The sequence below is a fragment of the Schistocerca serialis genome, chromosome 5 (assembly GCF_023864345.2).
Source record: "Schistocerca serialis cubense isolate TAMUIC-IGC-003099 chromosome 5, iqSchSeri2.2, whole genome shotgun sequence".
NCBI lineage: Eukaryota > Metazoa > Arthropoda > Insecta > Orthoptera > Acrididae > Schistocerca > Schistocerca serialis.
In genome coordinates, this window is record NC_064642.1 from 575,871,126 (window position 1) to 575,888,131 (window position 17,006).

A 17,006-nucleotide genomic window follows, 5' to 3' on the forward strand; every position below is an offset into this window, starting at 1 on the left:
AAAACCAGTAACTGCTTTTGTGACTGATTAGAATCCTTTCGAATACAACCAGGTTTCTTTTGGCCTGTCCACCACCTCATATTTCGGATAATGTCGTTTCAGATTGAAAGTTTAGCATTGCATGTAGCTATTCAGGTGCTATTGTTATGTTAGTCAAAATTTTCAAGAGCATCTGGCAATATCAGGGTGTTACTTGAACGTTTGCAAGAATCAGGATCTGCTATTAAGCCAACTAACGTGAAATTCGCTCAGCCCGAGGTCTCCTATTTAGCCACTTAGTTCCAACTGAGGTAGTTAGCATCGATCAGGCACGGAAGGAAGAAAATCGTGCCGGCTCATCGCTTAAGACTGTGGCACGCTTCACAGGCATGGCGATGGCGATCTTTTTTTTTTTTTTTCCAAGAGATTCTCCGTTTAATGAGCTGAGAAAAAAGGAGAAAATCTGAGTGAGGTCCGTCCCAACAGGCATCATTTGATCATTTGAAGCACTGAAAGGGGCCCTGGCAAGCGATCCCGTACTGACGATGCCCAATTTGGGAAAGAATTTATTGTGGAAATGGACACATCTATGCTTAGGGTTGCCGCTATCACATATCAAGAACATCCAACTAGTTGGCGGCCTGTGGTTTAGACGTTTCGCGGTTTTTCCACTCTGAAAGTTAAATACTCCGTGTATGAACTGAAGGCGTTGCCAGTGTTTTGTGCCTCAGAAAATTAATTAATAATTTTAAGAATAATAAATACAATGGAAATTTACTGTAAGTGTTCCTCGTCTAATTTTGATTTTCTTGTGATCTGGGTGCGATTACCCCGCTACTTATAGGAGAAATCTCATTTCAGTCTCCTCAGTTTGTCTTCTTTCGTCAAAAGTTAGACTCCAGCTTTTGCAATTCATACAACAATAAAGGAAGAACAAAATCTTTGTGCGGTTTGAATAGGTTTTCCCTTTCTAATTTAAGTTTTCATGTTCGTTGTTTTGTACCACAGAAATGCTTAAATATTTTGAAGTTTGTTCCAACATCTTCTAATTTTGTGTACTAAAGACAATACCTCGAATCTTTAAATCCGCTTATTTGACGATTATTTGTCCACTAATTACAAATAGTTCTGACTGATTAAATATTGTCAGACAGATAATGATGACGTAGCTCACGAAATACGTAGGTGCGTGTTAATATAGCGTTAGTGTGTATTGTATGGCGAATAGATATAGCAGTTAACTTAGCAACCACAATCTTAGGCCCATGAGATAAATGATGTTCATATAAATTTACATAGTTTGCTTACTATGGCGCCTCAAAGAATGTATTAAACTGTGGGCGAGGTAACGAAAGGTACGAATGGTTTTATTATTTACCCTTACAATGACTATGAGAATATGATTCACGAAATAGTATTTATTATAAAGCATCAAGTCTCAGTTATAGACGCTGCTTCAGCACGCAGTCTTTTTTTATCCATAGTTGTCAGCAACATATTGTCCGAAAACACGAATTGCTTCAAAGAATGGTGTCACAATGCTGAGGATGTCGGATGCTGGAGGGTCGAAACCTGTGTCTCCGCCACCAGGCAGTTCAAGGGTGAAGGAGAGGTTCACCCCAGCCACACCTTTCACCCAGTCGTTGCTCACGCCAGACGCTGCGTCTGTGAAAACAGGGGTCGTCCAAACGGTTAGAAACACACATCTTTCTTATTATCCACACATATACGTCAGTCTACAAGAACAGAGAACGAAATCTTAGAAATTAAGAAAAAAACAACAAATTCTTCAAGATTAGAAGCCTCTTGGGATTGACAGGTTCGACAATTAAGTGATAAATCGGCCTTCATTCACAACTGCTTCTTGATCTACGCTTATATACATATTCCGTAAGCCACTGCATACTATTAGTAATTTTTTTCACTCGCAAACAGAGAGCATCAACACAAAGGTAGGCATAAAGTTTAATTATCGCTTCCAAAAAATAAAGTTGCATTTTCTTTTTATTTGAAAGTACATGTCTGTACTCCTGGTACACTTTGAAATTCCCGCGCCTTAGTGCTATAGCATGCCGCTAGAGCTGCAAAACAAAATGGCACAGGACTTTGATAAAGTGTATTATCGTTGCAATTCGTTTCTACATTACAGAGCGAACAACAGTACAGCAATCCATGCTGAGCTGGTGGGAGTACGCAGGAGGAACATTTCGATTGCGTGACTGGCTGGTAAAATCTGCTGCCTTCAGGCATATTTAGAGGAAGCAAGGAGAGGATTCATCAGGATCAAGGGAGACGGAGGAGAGGAGGATTGTCTGTAGTTGGCAGTCAGGGAGAAAGAGAACTCAGTATGATAGTTTTATGACCAACACTAAAGACATGTATCAACCACTGCCACAGATAAGTGGAAAGGAGTCTCAGGTAGGACTCGGAGCAGGAAATGTGCAGCACACTTCAGCTGACAATGAACCCCTTCAGCGCAATCATTAGTAAGGCTCAATTGAAATTGTTACGTGAACAATTATGACAGGAAAACTATTAGCTGCTGATGACTTACCATGTGCATCAGGAGGGTGACAGAAAATGAGTGTTCGGGAGGTGCAGAGATCAACCTTCTATGAGATGTATGCGTTACACTTAACAAAAGGGACATCGTCGACAGTCAAGAAATGTTCAAAACAAACCATTAACTTGGACCATCAACACCGAATGAAAAATGGCGCAACGTGATGACAAAGGCTCGCACCATCAAGATCGAAGGCGAACTTCTTGGCAGTTTACAAACTGTGCTGGGTGGTCAGCTGGGTATCCACTCTCAAACAATGCAAATAAAATCGTATTGGTGTAACGGGGCGATGAAAACTGATGGAATGCGAAACTGTTTGTCGTAGAGGTTATTGTGAAACTGGCTATCAAAAATGTTTCAAATGGCTCTGAGCACTATGGGACTTAACTTCTGAGGTCATCAGTCCCCTAGAACATAGAACTACTTAAACCTAACTAACCTAAGGACATCACACACATCCATGCCCGACGCAGGATTCGAACCTGCGACCGTAGAAGACGCGCGGTTCCAGACTGAACCGCCTAGAACCGCTCGGCCACCCCGGCCGGCAGAAACTGGCTATCCTTTAGGCTATCATTTAGGGCGTAGCTGCAGATAGTGCGGTAATATGTTACAGGCACGGAAAAAGCAACCATCCAGAGTCTGAATTTGTCCGGTCATTCCAGATGACATGAATTGCAGTGCCAAACGCTTTGCAGAAGTGATAGTTTCCTCTACAGCGACATAATTTTTATACGCAGACCAGGAATCAAGAAAAAGCAAGTATTTTGACCAGCTATTGGCCAAACGCGCTGCTCATACCGTTGCTGTAGTTCTCTTCCTGCTCTTCCTATACCTCGCACACTTAAAAGGGCAGCAGGGGGCATAGTACTTCCAACTTCACGCAGCACAGAAACAACGTTCCAGCCAACTTACCATCGAGATTAACAGTCGGCATAATTGTACACGAATGCGTTAAGACACTAGTGTTAGTTGGTGTTTATACAACTCTCTTTGTACCCGTGATTTCCAGGGTTCCTCTCATATGCATTTGCTCTTCAGATCCGGAATGGGTGGAGCTGAAAACAAATTCCTTACTGAACGATGGAATACCTTTGTTTATCTCATCTACAAATTTTCGGGCCGGTTCCGCTGTTTGCTGTAGATCGTCAAGTTGACGCTTTGTTTGAAATTTGGTTATCTTACGTCTTCCAATTCTGTGGCACTGTTTGAAGTTACGCAGCCATTCACTGCAACTCGTATCATGCACAGTTTGAGTGCATAACGTAATAGGTGACTATCAGGAACATTTTATAAATTATATGGAGCATCCTTGAAAAGCGCAAACACTAATTTTTGCAACAAGTCTCCCATGGCTTTCTTCGATATCCGTAGTTTTTCTTATGCGCTACACAGTCACATCAAAATCTATGTATAATGTTTTTTTTTCTTTTTCCTTTTTTTACCGTGCTCCGGATGATGTTCCATGTAGGTAATTATGTTTAGTTCCCGCTCCTTGGACAGCGATGCTTCTTTACTACCTTTCACCTGTTTCCATATTACTTTCACTTGTTAAGCACATACTCGTACTGTCATCGCTGTATTCCTCATCTACACTGTCCGCACAATCGAGCGTATAGGAGACACCACATTCCACTGACTCATCTTACAGAAACGCTAATATTGCATCTGTCACTTCTTTCTCACTCTGCGAAATTCCTTGGCTTCATTTCTGACGAAATTTCAACTTCGTAACTGTTGTTGTAGATATAATGCAATTGTTTGCTTTGTTTATGGTTGCCATTACTCTGCTTTGTGTCAACACCACTTGCACTGCAGCACTGTTGTGAGTACCTAGTTGACTAAACAGATTAAATACGCTCCGTAGCCAAATGCTGCGCACACCACTGGATACCTCTAGTCCCACCCAGTGTTGTCATTAGCAGATATGGTGGCAGCATGGTAGACCATGTCCCTTTTGGTCAATAGTGCGATAAGGTATGTCACAATGACTGCATCCGTTATCGACAAGCCCGCATCTCGTGGTCGTGCGGTAGCGTTCTCGCTTCCCACGCCCGGGTTCCTGGGTTCGATTCCCGGCGGGGTCAGGGATTTTCTCTGCCTCGTGATGGCTGGGTGTCGTGTGCTGTCCTTAGGTTAGTTAGGTTTAAGTAGTTTTAAGTTCTAGGGGACTTATGACGACAGCAGTTGAGTCCCATAGTGCTCAGAGCCATTTGAACCATTTCGTTATCGACAATGTGACCACAAATATCGGCAGGGAAGAGTGAGATGTAGCTGGAAAAGATCTTGGACTCTCAGACCATGAATGATGAAATCATATACACTGCAAATACAGTAAAATAGGATATGGAGAAATATCCCCAACTACAGACTTCCAAAAGACGTTTCTCAGAAATCAAAATTAAGGTTTTTAAAGAGAACTATCAAACCAAAGATGGGGTAAATTATACAAAAAAACTAATGTAATTGTGAAATCACTACCAGTATATTAAAAAGCAAATTGATAATGGCAGATATTAGGAAGTCCTCACAACTCTTAAGTACCTTAGTTCCATAAAAGTCGCCGCGATGAACCAGAGTTTTAAATTTCTATCATAGGTACAAAAATATGTATAAGATGCTGATTGCTGTAAAAAAAGTTATTTAATGATGAAATCATATACACTGCAAACATCAAATGCAAAGCGGTCTGTGATGTCATTAAACAGGAAACAGAGAGTGATAAACAGGGGAGAGTGGGACAATACTGGCTGGGCAGACCAAACCGACCCCTAGAAGATTGCCTGTCAGGTGCAGCTATCGGGCGACAACATTATGAAGCATTGAAGTCAGCGATTATGAGAAGTTCGAAATTGGTTTCGTTTGCATACTGGCCATTGTTTGGATTGTGTGAATTTTTTGAGTTTTAGACAATTTCTTTTCCAAGTTGCACAAACTTTGTCTATGATTTTGAGAATTAATACGCCAATCTGATTTACTATTAGGGAATAAGTATGGTTGGTTGGTTGATTTGGGGTTTGGGAGGAGCGGGCCAAGCAGCGAGGTCATCGTTACCATCGGAAAGCTGTGCCCTTTCAAAGCATTCATCCCGGCATTTGTCTGAAGAGATTTAGGGAAATCACGGAAAATCTAAATCAGGATGGCTGGACGCGGGTTTGAACATCGTCCTCCCGAAGACAGTCCAGTGTGTTAACCACAGCGTCACCTAGATCGGTAAGAAAGTATTTTTATTCAGTGAGCTTAGTTATGTTTTTGTAGAAAAGCTGTGGACTCCTGGTCTAGGGGTAGCGTCTTTGATTCATAATCAAAACGTCTTCGGTCCCGGGTTCGATCCCCGCCACTGCCTAAATTTTGATAAATAATCAGCATTGGCGGCCGAAGACTTCCGGCATAAGAAGCCATCCTCATTCTGCCAACGGCCTTGTCAAAGAGGGCGGAGGAGCGGATAGAGGTTCAGGGCACTCTCTTGTCCTAGGGGTGGGAAATTGCCCCTAAAGGCGGAAGAATCAGCAATGATCAACGACATGAGGATGCAGAAGGCAATGGAAACCACTGCATTAAAGACACGTAACGTGTATCCACAGGACATGTAGCCTGTAATTGAAGAAGTGTCATGATGATCTCTCCATTGGCAAAAGATTCTGGAATAGTCCCCCATTCGGATCTCCGGGAGGGGACTGCCAAGGGGGAGGTTACCATGAGAAAAAGATTGAATAATCAACGAAAGGATAACGTTCAACGACTCGGGGCGTGGAATGTCAGAAGCTTGAACGTGGTAGGGAAACTAGTAAATCTGAAAAGGGAAATGCAAAGGCTCAATCTAGATATAGTAGGGGTCAGTGAAGTGAAGTGGAAAGAAGACAAGGATTTCTGGCCAGATGAGTATCGGGTAATATCAACAGTAGCAGAAAATGGTATAACAGGTGTAGGATTCGTTATGAATAGGAAGGTAGGGAAGAGGGTGTATTACTGTGAACAGTTCAGTGACCGGGTTGTTCTAATCAGAATCGACGGCAGACCAACACCAACAACGATAGTTCAGGTATACATGCCGACGTCGCAAGCTGAAGATGAACAGATAGAGGAAGTGTATGAGGAAATTGAAAGGGTACTGCAGTATGTAAAGGGGGACGAAAATCTGATAGTCATGGGCGACTGGAATGCAGTTGTAGGGGAAGGAGTAGAAGAAAAGGTTACAGCAGAATATGGGCTTGGGACAAGGAATGAAAGAGGAGAAAGACTAATTGAGTTCTGTAACAAGTTTCAGCTAGTAATAGCGAATACCCTGTTCAAGAATCACAAGACGAGGAGGTATACTTGGAAAAGGCCGGGAGATACGGGAAGATTTCAATTAGATTACATCATGGTCAGACAGAGATTCCGAAATCAGATACTGGATTGTAAGGCGTACCCAGGAGCAGATATAGACTCAGATCACAATATAGTAGTGATGAAGAGTAGGCTGAAGTTCAAGACATTAGTTAGGAAGAATCAATACGCAAAGAAGTGGAATACGGAAGTACTAAGGAATGACGAGATACGTTTGAAGTTCTCTAACGCTATAGATACAGCAATAAGGAATAGCGCAGTAGGCAGTACAGTTGAAGAGGAATGGACATCTCTAAAAAGGGCCATCACAGAAGTTGGGAAGGAAAACATAGGTACAAAGAACGTAGCTGCGAAGAAACCATGGGTAACAGAAGAAATACTTCAGTTGATTGATGAAAGAAGGAAGTACAAACATGTTCCGGGAAAATCAGGAATACAGAAATACAAGTCGCTGAGGAATGAAATAAATAGGAAGTGCAGGGAAGGAAAGACGAAATGGCTGCAGGAAAAATGTGAAGACATCGAAAAAGATATGATTGTCGGAAGGACAGACTCAGCATACAGGAAAGTCTAAACAACCTTTGGTGACATTAAAAGCAACGGTGGTAACATTAAGAGTGCAACGGGAATTCCACTGTTCAATGCAGAGGAGAGAGCAGATAGGTGGAAAGAATACATTGAAAGCCTCTATGAGGGTGAAGATTTGTCTGATGTGATAGAAGAAGAAACAGGAGTCGATTTAGAAGAGATAGGGGATCCAGTATTAGAATCGGAATTTAAAAGAGCTTTGGAGGACTTACGGTTAAATAAGGCAGAAGGGATAGATAACATTCCATCAGAATTTCTAAAATCATTGGGGGAAGTGGCAACAAAACGACTATTCACGTTGGTGTGTACAATATATGAGTCTGGCGATGTACCATCTGACTTTCGGAAAAGCATCATCCACACAATTCCGAAGATGGCAAGAGCTGACAAGTGCGAAAATTATCGCACAATCAGCTTAACAACTCATGCATCGAAGCTGCTTACAAGAATAATATACAGAAGAATGGAAAAGAAAATTGAGAATGCGCTAGGTGACGATCAGTTTGGCTTTAGGAAAAGTAAAGGGACGAGAGAGGCAGTTCTGACGTTACGGCTAACAATGGAAGCAAGGCTAAAGAAAAATCAAGACACTTTCATAGGATTTGTCGACCTGGAAAAAGCGTTCGACAATATAAAACGGTGCAAGCTGTTCGACATTCTGAAAAAAGTAGGGGTAAGCTATAGGGAGAGACGGGTCATATACAATATGTACAACAACCAAGAGGGAATAATAAGAGTGGACGATCAAGAACGAAGTGCTCGTATTAAGAAGGGTGTAAGACAAGGCTGTAGCCTTTCGCCCCTACTCTTCAATCTGTACATCGAGGAAGCAATGACGGAAATAAAGGAAAGGTTCAGGAGTGGAATTAAAATACAAGGTGAAAGGATATCAATGATACGATTCGCTGATGACATTGCTATCCTGAGTGAAAGTGAAGAAGAATTAAATGATCTGCTGAACGGAATGAACAGTCTAATGGGTACACAGTATGGTTTGAGAGTAAATCGGAGAAAGACGAAGGTAATGAGAAGTAGTAGAAATGAGAACAGTGAGAAATTTAACATCAGGATTGATGGTCACGAAGTCAATGAAGTTAAGGAATTCTGCTACCTAGGCAGTAAAATAACCAATGACGGACGGAGCAAGGAGGACATCAAAAGCAGACTCGCTCTGGCAAAAAAGGCATTTCTGGCCAAGAGAAGTCTACTAATATCAAATACCGGCCTTAATTTGAGGGAAAAATTTCTGAGGATGTACGTCTGGAGTACAGCATTGTATGGTAGTGAAACATGGACTGTGGGAAAACCGGAACAGAAGAGAATCGAAGCATTTGAGATGTGGTGCTATAGACGAATGTTGAAAAGTAGGTGGACTGATAAGGTAAGGAATGAGGAGGTTCTACGCAGAATCGGAGAGGAAAGGAATATGTGGAAAACACTGATAAGGAGAAGGGACAGGATGATAGGACATCTGCTAAGACATGAGGGAATGACTTCCATGGTACCAGAGGGAGCTGTAGAGGGCAAAAACTGTAGAGGAAGGCAAAGATTGGAATACGTCAAGCAAATAATTGAGGACGTAGGTTGCAAGTGCTACTCTGAGATGAAGAAGTTAGCACAGGAAAGGAATTCGTGGCGGGCCGCATCAAACCAGTCAGTAGACTGACGACCAAAAAAAAAAAAGTAAAGATAGCCTACCAACTGTTGCTCAATAACTTTAAATCGCCATATTTGTTTCGTTGTGTACTGTGGGGCAAATCCGTAGATCGAAGATCGGTTTTGCCGTACAGTGTAATACCACTCAATTCAGTGCTCTATTATACGACTTTATAAAATAATTAAAACTCTGAATTAGTAATCTTAAGTGTTTCATTAAATTTACTCTAAATGGGGATGGAAGTTAACAGGAAATAAAAAGGCTTTGCCCAAATTTTTACTTTTTGCTTAACACAAAACTGTTTTACTTGTTACACAAAAAAGTTAAAGCCGCAGGAAATTGGTGTTTTTAGTAGGGCCTAAGGCAAGTAGAAAGTTCTCTTCAAATTAACAAAGCAACTTCTTTAATTTTTTAATACTCACGGCAAATACTGTTGTGGAATTTTTATGTTCCTAAATCTAACGCACCTGCAATTTCATTTCAGATATGGTGAGAAGCTACTCGCTGAGGAACAACTCGGCAGAGTTTGTCACAACAAGGAATGAAGGAGGCAGTGAATGCAGTCCTTGAAGGATAGATGGAGTACACTGCACCATGTGAATCCTTCAACATACCTAGAACAACCATGATTTTCCGGATGAAAAAAGCGTAAAAAAATGAAATGAGGTCTGACCTGGCATCTGAAAAGCGATTAGGTGGCTATGACACTGTGTTTTCTGAAGCTCAAGAAAAGGAAATAGTTGAGTGCGTATTATTTATGAGAGAGACTGTTTGGCCTTACAATTTCTAATCTACGCCAACTGGCATTTGATTTAGCATAGAAAAATATCATAAATCATACCTTTAACAGAGTCGAAAAAATGGAAGGTAAAGACTGTTACTGCGGTTTCGTTAACCGACATACTGAATTAAAACTAAGGTTACTTAGCTTGAGTTAAAGGTTTTAATAGAGCTGACATTGGGAAATTTTTTGATCTTTTGGAGTCAATTTATACGAAGTCCAAAATTAAACCAAGCGATGTGTACAATGCGGATGAGACAGGGATTCTCACAGTCCCAAACAAACCTTGAAAGGTGTTAGCCTTCCGAAAAAAAAAGCTGGATGTTTATCTTCTGCAAAACGTGGTGTACTTGTTACTTCAGGAATATGTATGATTTATCTGGGAAGCATATGCCGCCAATGTTTGTATTTCCCAGGAAGAAGGAAAGTCCGCTGTTAACGAATGATGCTCCTCCATGATGTTTCGCTTGTTATCATGACTTGGGGTGAATCAATAAGGACACTTTTCAAATCCGGCTTAAGAAATTCGTCGAATATCCTAACCCTTCACTGGAAAAATCAGTTTTGCTAATTTTGACGGATATGAATCACACACCTCATTCAACCCATAGATGGCCCCTTTGAATGCATAGTACGGAGCAAGAAGCTAGGCAGTGGTTAATTGGGAATCCTGGACGTTGCATCACCATCTACCAAATCATTAACCTTGTGAATAGGACTTTTACAAGAGCTGCTCTAATACAGATTCCCATAAACGGCTTCGAGAAGACCGGAATACAGCTATTCAATACAAACGTGTTCCCTGATTACCTGTATGTTCAATGTGAAACTACTTATAGGCCAGAAGAATTGGATTCTACAAACTGGCAGCCATCAACATCAACAGATTAGATTAGATTAGATTAATACTTGTTCCATAGATCATGAATACGACACTTCGTAATGATGTGGAACGTGTCAGGTTAATAAAAGACATCTGTACAAGATATTACATTGCACAAAATATTGGATGTGTTTTTTTCCCTTAATTTTTATCTAAAAATTCAGCCAATGAGTAGAAAGAGTTGTCATCTAGAAATTCTTTTAATTTATTTTTAAATGTTAGTTGGCTATCTGTCAGGCTTTTGATGCTGTTTGGTAGGTGACCAAAGACTTCTGTGGCGGCGTAATTTACCCCTTTCTGTACCAAAGTCAGATTTAACCCTGCATAGTGAAGATCATCCTTTCTCCTGGTTTTATAGCTATGCACACTGCTATTACTTTTGAACTGGGTTGGATTATTAGCAACAAATTTCATAAGTCAATATATATACTGTGAGGTTACTGTGAGGATCCCTAGATCTTTAAATAGATGTCTGCAGGATGACCGTGGGTGGGCTCCAGCAATTATTCTGATTACACGTTTTTGAGCAATGAATACTTTTCTACTCAACGATGAATTACCCCAGAATATGATGCCATACGAAAGCAGTGAATGAAAGTAGGCATAGTAAGCTAATTTACTGAGATTCTTATCACCAAAATTTGCTATAACCCTAATGGCATACGTAGCTGAACTCAGACGTTTCAGCAGACCATCAATGTGTTGCTTCCAGTTTAACCTCTCATCAATGGACACACCTAAAAATTTTGAAAATTCTATCTTAAGTCATCGAACACTGCACTAGGTTCTGCACAGTCCCAGGGCTCTGCAATGTTCCTGAGTGTGGATTCTGGAATACCTGATGACAATCGTCTTCAGCCATTTACATCTGTGATACCTAATGCTACGTGATTTCGGTATTCAACTTCTGAAGCACGAAATGAAGAAGGGAACCAGCCTTCATTTCTGGAGCAGCACATTCACCACATACTTCATACGGGCCAACCCCACTAGGCCTACGAAAAAGACCATTGGAAGAAACAGGAGAATTTCTAATATCATCCAAATTACTAATGGCACCCCCACAAGAATAGGAGGGTTCACAAGAACAATGGAAGGAAAAAAGGAAAGACAGTCATCCTCACATCCTCACCTTAAAAATCAAAACTGGAGACAGAGGAGAAGAAAAAAGAAGACCAATGGAAAATTAAAGAAGTAAGAATGAAAGCTAAAAACAATGGAGCACTGGAAAAAGATACTAAAAGTAAAAGATATCCAAAGAGAAAGCCTTATTTTCAGTCTAAGCTCCAAACAAAATCTGAAAATAGCAAGGTAAAAGAAAAGAAAGTGGAAATTAACGTCGATAAAGATGACGACGACTTGAATGAAGAAGAGGCCTGCATGTTCTTCAGTGAATTATACTGTAACTCAAAGGACAGGGAGGGTGAATTCAGCGGTTGAACTGTAAGGAATGGGCCCACGAGGCCTGTACAAATTGTGTCGAAGAAGATTAAAATTTCGTTTGTGACTTGTGTCCTTAAAACTTAAATATAAGCTCATGTAGTGTTAATTTCTTATTTCATATTGATAAATGTCTCGTCACTTTTTAAAATTTCATTTGTACAGGTTTTTTTTGGCAAAATTTTGGAACTTACTTTTTATATTTAAATCTTATGGGTTTCTGTTTTACCCCATCTTTGGGGTAAACGACAGGAAAAAAATCACAAAAATTAAACCACTTATAATCACATTATACATGAGTATCACACATTTTTAACATGCACATAATATTAAAAACCTCATTCTACAAAAAAAAAAAAAAAAAATAGAAGAAGTCAGATTTTTATGAGATATAAGTTAACAGGCAGGTTTTGGCCCACTCTCAGCTACATAATAAGAGAGGGACATAAAGTAAGAAATAATATCAGCCGTCTAGTAAACTGTGTGAATGTGTATTTTAAGTATTACACCAAATGAATAACAAAAATTCCGAAAAACTATTATAAGCCCTATAAATAATTGAGCATTAAGAGCAGCTGTCAGTCACAGCACACGAAGTGAGTAAAGCTGTAGAAAACCTAAAAAATAAGGCCTTTAGACTTAATTTTCAATGCGACAGAATCTGAAGCTGCGACGAATTTTTTGAACGATTTCATGATGCCTTCAGCTACCACTCTCTTTATTTCATGTGCGATTGTACAATATCGGTCTGAGGCCATTTTCAAGTATTTTATGGGTGATTTTTAGTAGAAAATTATGCTGTGTACATCGTTGCTCGTATAACTCCATGTTATTCTCATAAAATAAATCAGAGATGTTTTACGCTATTTTAGTACCACGTTAATTTTGAGCAGTTGTTGCAAAATTTGTGGACTTTGATGAAGTACGAGTATGTATGCTGCAAGCAGAGTCTATAAGCTCTTTTAACAAAAATGGTCAATGAGTCATTAGCACCACGCAAAAATTTTCAGAGTATTTAAAAGAGGCAAGAACTGAGCTTCTGCTAAAGCAAGCTAATGCTGAATACTTAGAAAACTACCGATCAATTCCTCTGATGTGATCATTCTCGAAAACAATGCTCATTTATAAAAGAGATTATTGAATTACTCGAATAAATACAACGTTCTACATGAATAACAGTGTGGTTACGAAAGTGATACAAGTATAGCACCAACTGAAATAGAATTCACTAAAGCGGTACTTGATACTCTTCTCAAAGATAAGTGAGTCACAGGCATATTTCTCGATATTCTTGTGGCTTTTGATACTGTTAAACACAAGATTCTATTAAAGAAATCATTAGAACTAAGAGGTGTAGCTAACGAGTGGTACCGACCATAGCTATCAGACACACACATAAAGTAGAAATAACACATACTTCAAATAAGCTAAACCTTTAGTAAAAGACTTAACAGAAGTAAAATGCGTTAATATGAGTTCCTCAGGTTAGCATATTAGGAGAAATACTGTTATTAATATACAGCAACGACTTTCCCAACACTGCCAGTCAAGGTGAAAATTCTATTTCCTGATGACAGCAATAAAATTAGCACTGAGAAAATAAGAGAAGCCCTCTTAGCGAAAGCAAGTGGAAACTTCTAGGGAGTTTACAATTTGTCAATGTACACCGAAGTGACATTGAACAAAAGGAAAATAAATGCCAAGAAATTCATTATTAAGAAAGAAAATGAGACTGTTAAATTAAACGTAATGGCAAATCTATAGAGTGTGTAACAAAGACAAAACTTGTAGGAGAGAACATTTATTCTCAGTTGAAGTTATGTGAGATATTTGCTAACAGAATGTCATCAACATGATACGCCCTTAGAATTCTCTCATCAGCGTGTAAGAGGCAGCGGCTTTTAGTTGCACACTGCTCACATATATGCTCAGTTCTTCGCTATGGAATTCTTTTTTGGAGAGCAAATGCGCGAAATACGAACACTGTTTTCAGACAAAGGAAAAGGGCCATAATAATAATAACCAGAACTGGTAGTCGAGCAGATAGCGAAGGTCTGTTCAAAACACTGTAGGTTGTTAACTACACCCATACATCGTGGTTCTAGGCGCGCAGTCCGGAACCGTGCGACTGCTACGGTCGCAGGTTCGAATCCTGCCTCGGGCATGGATGTGTGTGATGTCCTTCGGTTGGTTAGGTTTAAGTAGTTCTAAGTTCTAGGGGACTGATGACCACAGCTGTTAAGTCCCATAGTGCTCAGAGCCATTTTTTTGAACACCCATACATGCGAGTAAATTTATCACTCAGTTGTGCACGTCAAAATAACATTGACAATTATTGCACAAACAGCTTTGTGGATGGCTATGTAACAAGATCCAGACCAAACTTACATTTTACTAGAGAGAATACACATAAACTCTTTCTACCACGAAATAAAACTGTGGAATAAATTGCCAAAATTGATTAAAGGTATTACTGAACGCCCTCATTTAAAATGTTACCTGAACGTGTTAAGAAATACGTTCTATAAAGTGTACGGCTAGTCGTACGACGCAGAGCACGGTCTTGGTAAATATCGTAACATAAATAAATGATAATAACGACAATCAAACGTCTGTAACTTCACATGACACTCTCCCCTTTCTGCCCTCAGTATTGTCTTCATGGAGGGATGCTGACACGGAGGATTATGTCCATTATAATTTTCCGGGCTGTTATGCCGTGGTCGTTTGATGAATTCTGTGTCGATTCCCAACGTTTCGTCTCCGACTGCGGGAGACATCTTCAAGAGGGTTCGTAGCTCAATGGAAGGTCACACCCACTGGCTCGCTACTGACTGCCGCTAAATTCCGTGTCCGCGCGCTCCCACGCCGCGGCGTGACGTCACGTGTTTTGAAAACGTCAGTGCAATTGGCCGCTGTCCGTCGCCGTCGATGGCCGTTGCCATCACACAGTAGTGGACGGGTGGTACACATCTTCTTTAACACCGGCATCCATATACCGTTTAATTTCACACCGGTTAAAGTTATTTGGGTGTTTAGCGATTTCGATTGCCTCCCTGTAGAGCCTTTCGTAATATCCGCTTGTGGCCGCTAGTACTTGCGTCTCCTCGAAACGAATATTGTAGTTCCCTGGCTGGAAAGCATGCTCCGCAACAGCTGATCGTTCCGTTTCTCCTCTTCTACAATTTCCCTTATGCTCTTCCAAACGTTTAGAAACAGTTCTTTTAGTGGTACCCACATAAACATCACCACAGCTGCATGGGATCCTATACACTCCAGCTTTTTCCAGTGGTTTGCGAGCGTCCTTGTCAGGCTTAAGGTATTCCTGTATCTTCCTGGTGGGCTTGTAAATTACAGTAATATTCCGCTTCGTCAAGATCCTCCCTATTCTTTCCGTTACATTTTTAACAAACGGCAGGAAAACCTTAGATTTTGCAGCAGCCTGTACGTCAGTATGATTTCTGCGTGGCTGCCTCAACGCACGTTTTATTTCGGCGGACGAATATCCGTTCTTCATTAGTGCATTGTGGAGATGTTCCATCTCAGCGTCGATCAACTCAGGTTCACAAATATTTCTAGCTCTGTCCGCTAACGTCTTGATAACACCCCGCTTCTGTTGTGGGTGGTGGTTCGAATCCCGGTGCAAATAACGGTCCGTGTGCGTGGGTTTGCGGTATACTGAGTGGCCCAAACTACCATTTTCGTTTCTAAAAACAAGCACATCGAGGAAATGTAATTTGCCGTCTACCTCCTCCTCCATTGTAAACTGAATTCTCGAGTTTATACTGTTCAGATGTTCGTGGAACCGGCTTAGTTCCTCCCTACCATGTCTCCACAGCACAAACGTGTCATCTACGTATCGGAACCATACATTTGGTTTTTTGCTGGCAGTACCTAAGGCCTGTTCTTCGAATTTCTCCATAAAGAAGTTTGCAATTACGGGACTTAGGGGGCTTCCCATAGCCACGCCATCCGTTTGCTCATAAAACTGTTCATTCCACTTGAAGTATGTGGTCGCCAAACAACACTTAAACAGTTCTGAAATATCGGCACGAAAAATTCGATCCAGCTGTTCCAATACATCATTAAGTGGAACCATGGTAAACAGCGATACCACATCGAAGCTGACCAACATGTCCTCCGGCTGGACCGCTATGCCGTTCAATCTGCTGATGAAATGTGTCGAATTCTTTATATAAGAGTCCGAACGGCCCACATGTGGTTTTAGCAGCGTAGTCAAAAACTTGGCTAACGAGTAGGTGGGCGAACCAATGGCACTTAGTATCGGTCTTAACGGCACATTTTCTTTATGAATTTTGGGCAATCCATAAAGCCTCGGTGGTAGCGCAACCGAACTGCAGAGACCTATCTGTACACTCTCTTCAATGGAGGACTTTTTTATTAACCGCGACACACTTCTGAGAACGCTGTTAGTGGGGTCCTTATTCAGCTTCCTATATGCTTGCGGATCCAGTAGATGAGTAATTTTACTCCGATAGTCGGCCACATTCATAACCACCGTTGCGCTTCCTTTGTCAGCTGGGAGAACCAAAATACTATCGTCGTCATTCAGGAGTTTTAAAGCTCTTCTCTCACCCACAGTTATATTACTTTTCGGCGGTTTTGCATTGGCTAATATTCTCACTGTTTCTATACGGATTTCTTCAGCTGTTACAGAATCCACACTGCGAATTCCTGCTTCTACACTGGCTATAATTTCTTCCATGGGCACAAAACGCGGACTAACAGCAAAATTTCCTCCCTTGGCAAGCACAGATGTCTCATC

General features: G+C 40.8%; 1 protein-coding gene across 1 annotated transcript in view; it reads right to left on the reverse strand.

Moving 5' to 3' along the window:
- Positions 1-1,453: 1,453 nt before the first annotated feature.
- LOC126482106 (carboxypeptidase B-like) overlaps positions 1,454-17,006 on the reverse strand; it is an 88,721-nt gene continuing 73,168 nt past the window's right edge. Inside the window, exon 9 of the mRNA XM_050106082.1 lies at positions 1,454-1,644. Coding sequence (XP_049962039.1) covers positions 1,454-1,644 — 191 coding nt within the window. The remainder of the gene's footprint in view (positions 1,645-17,006) is intronic.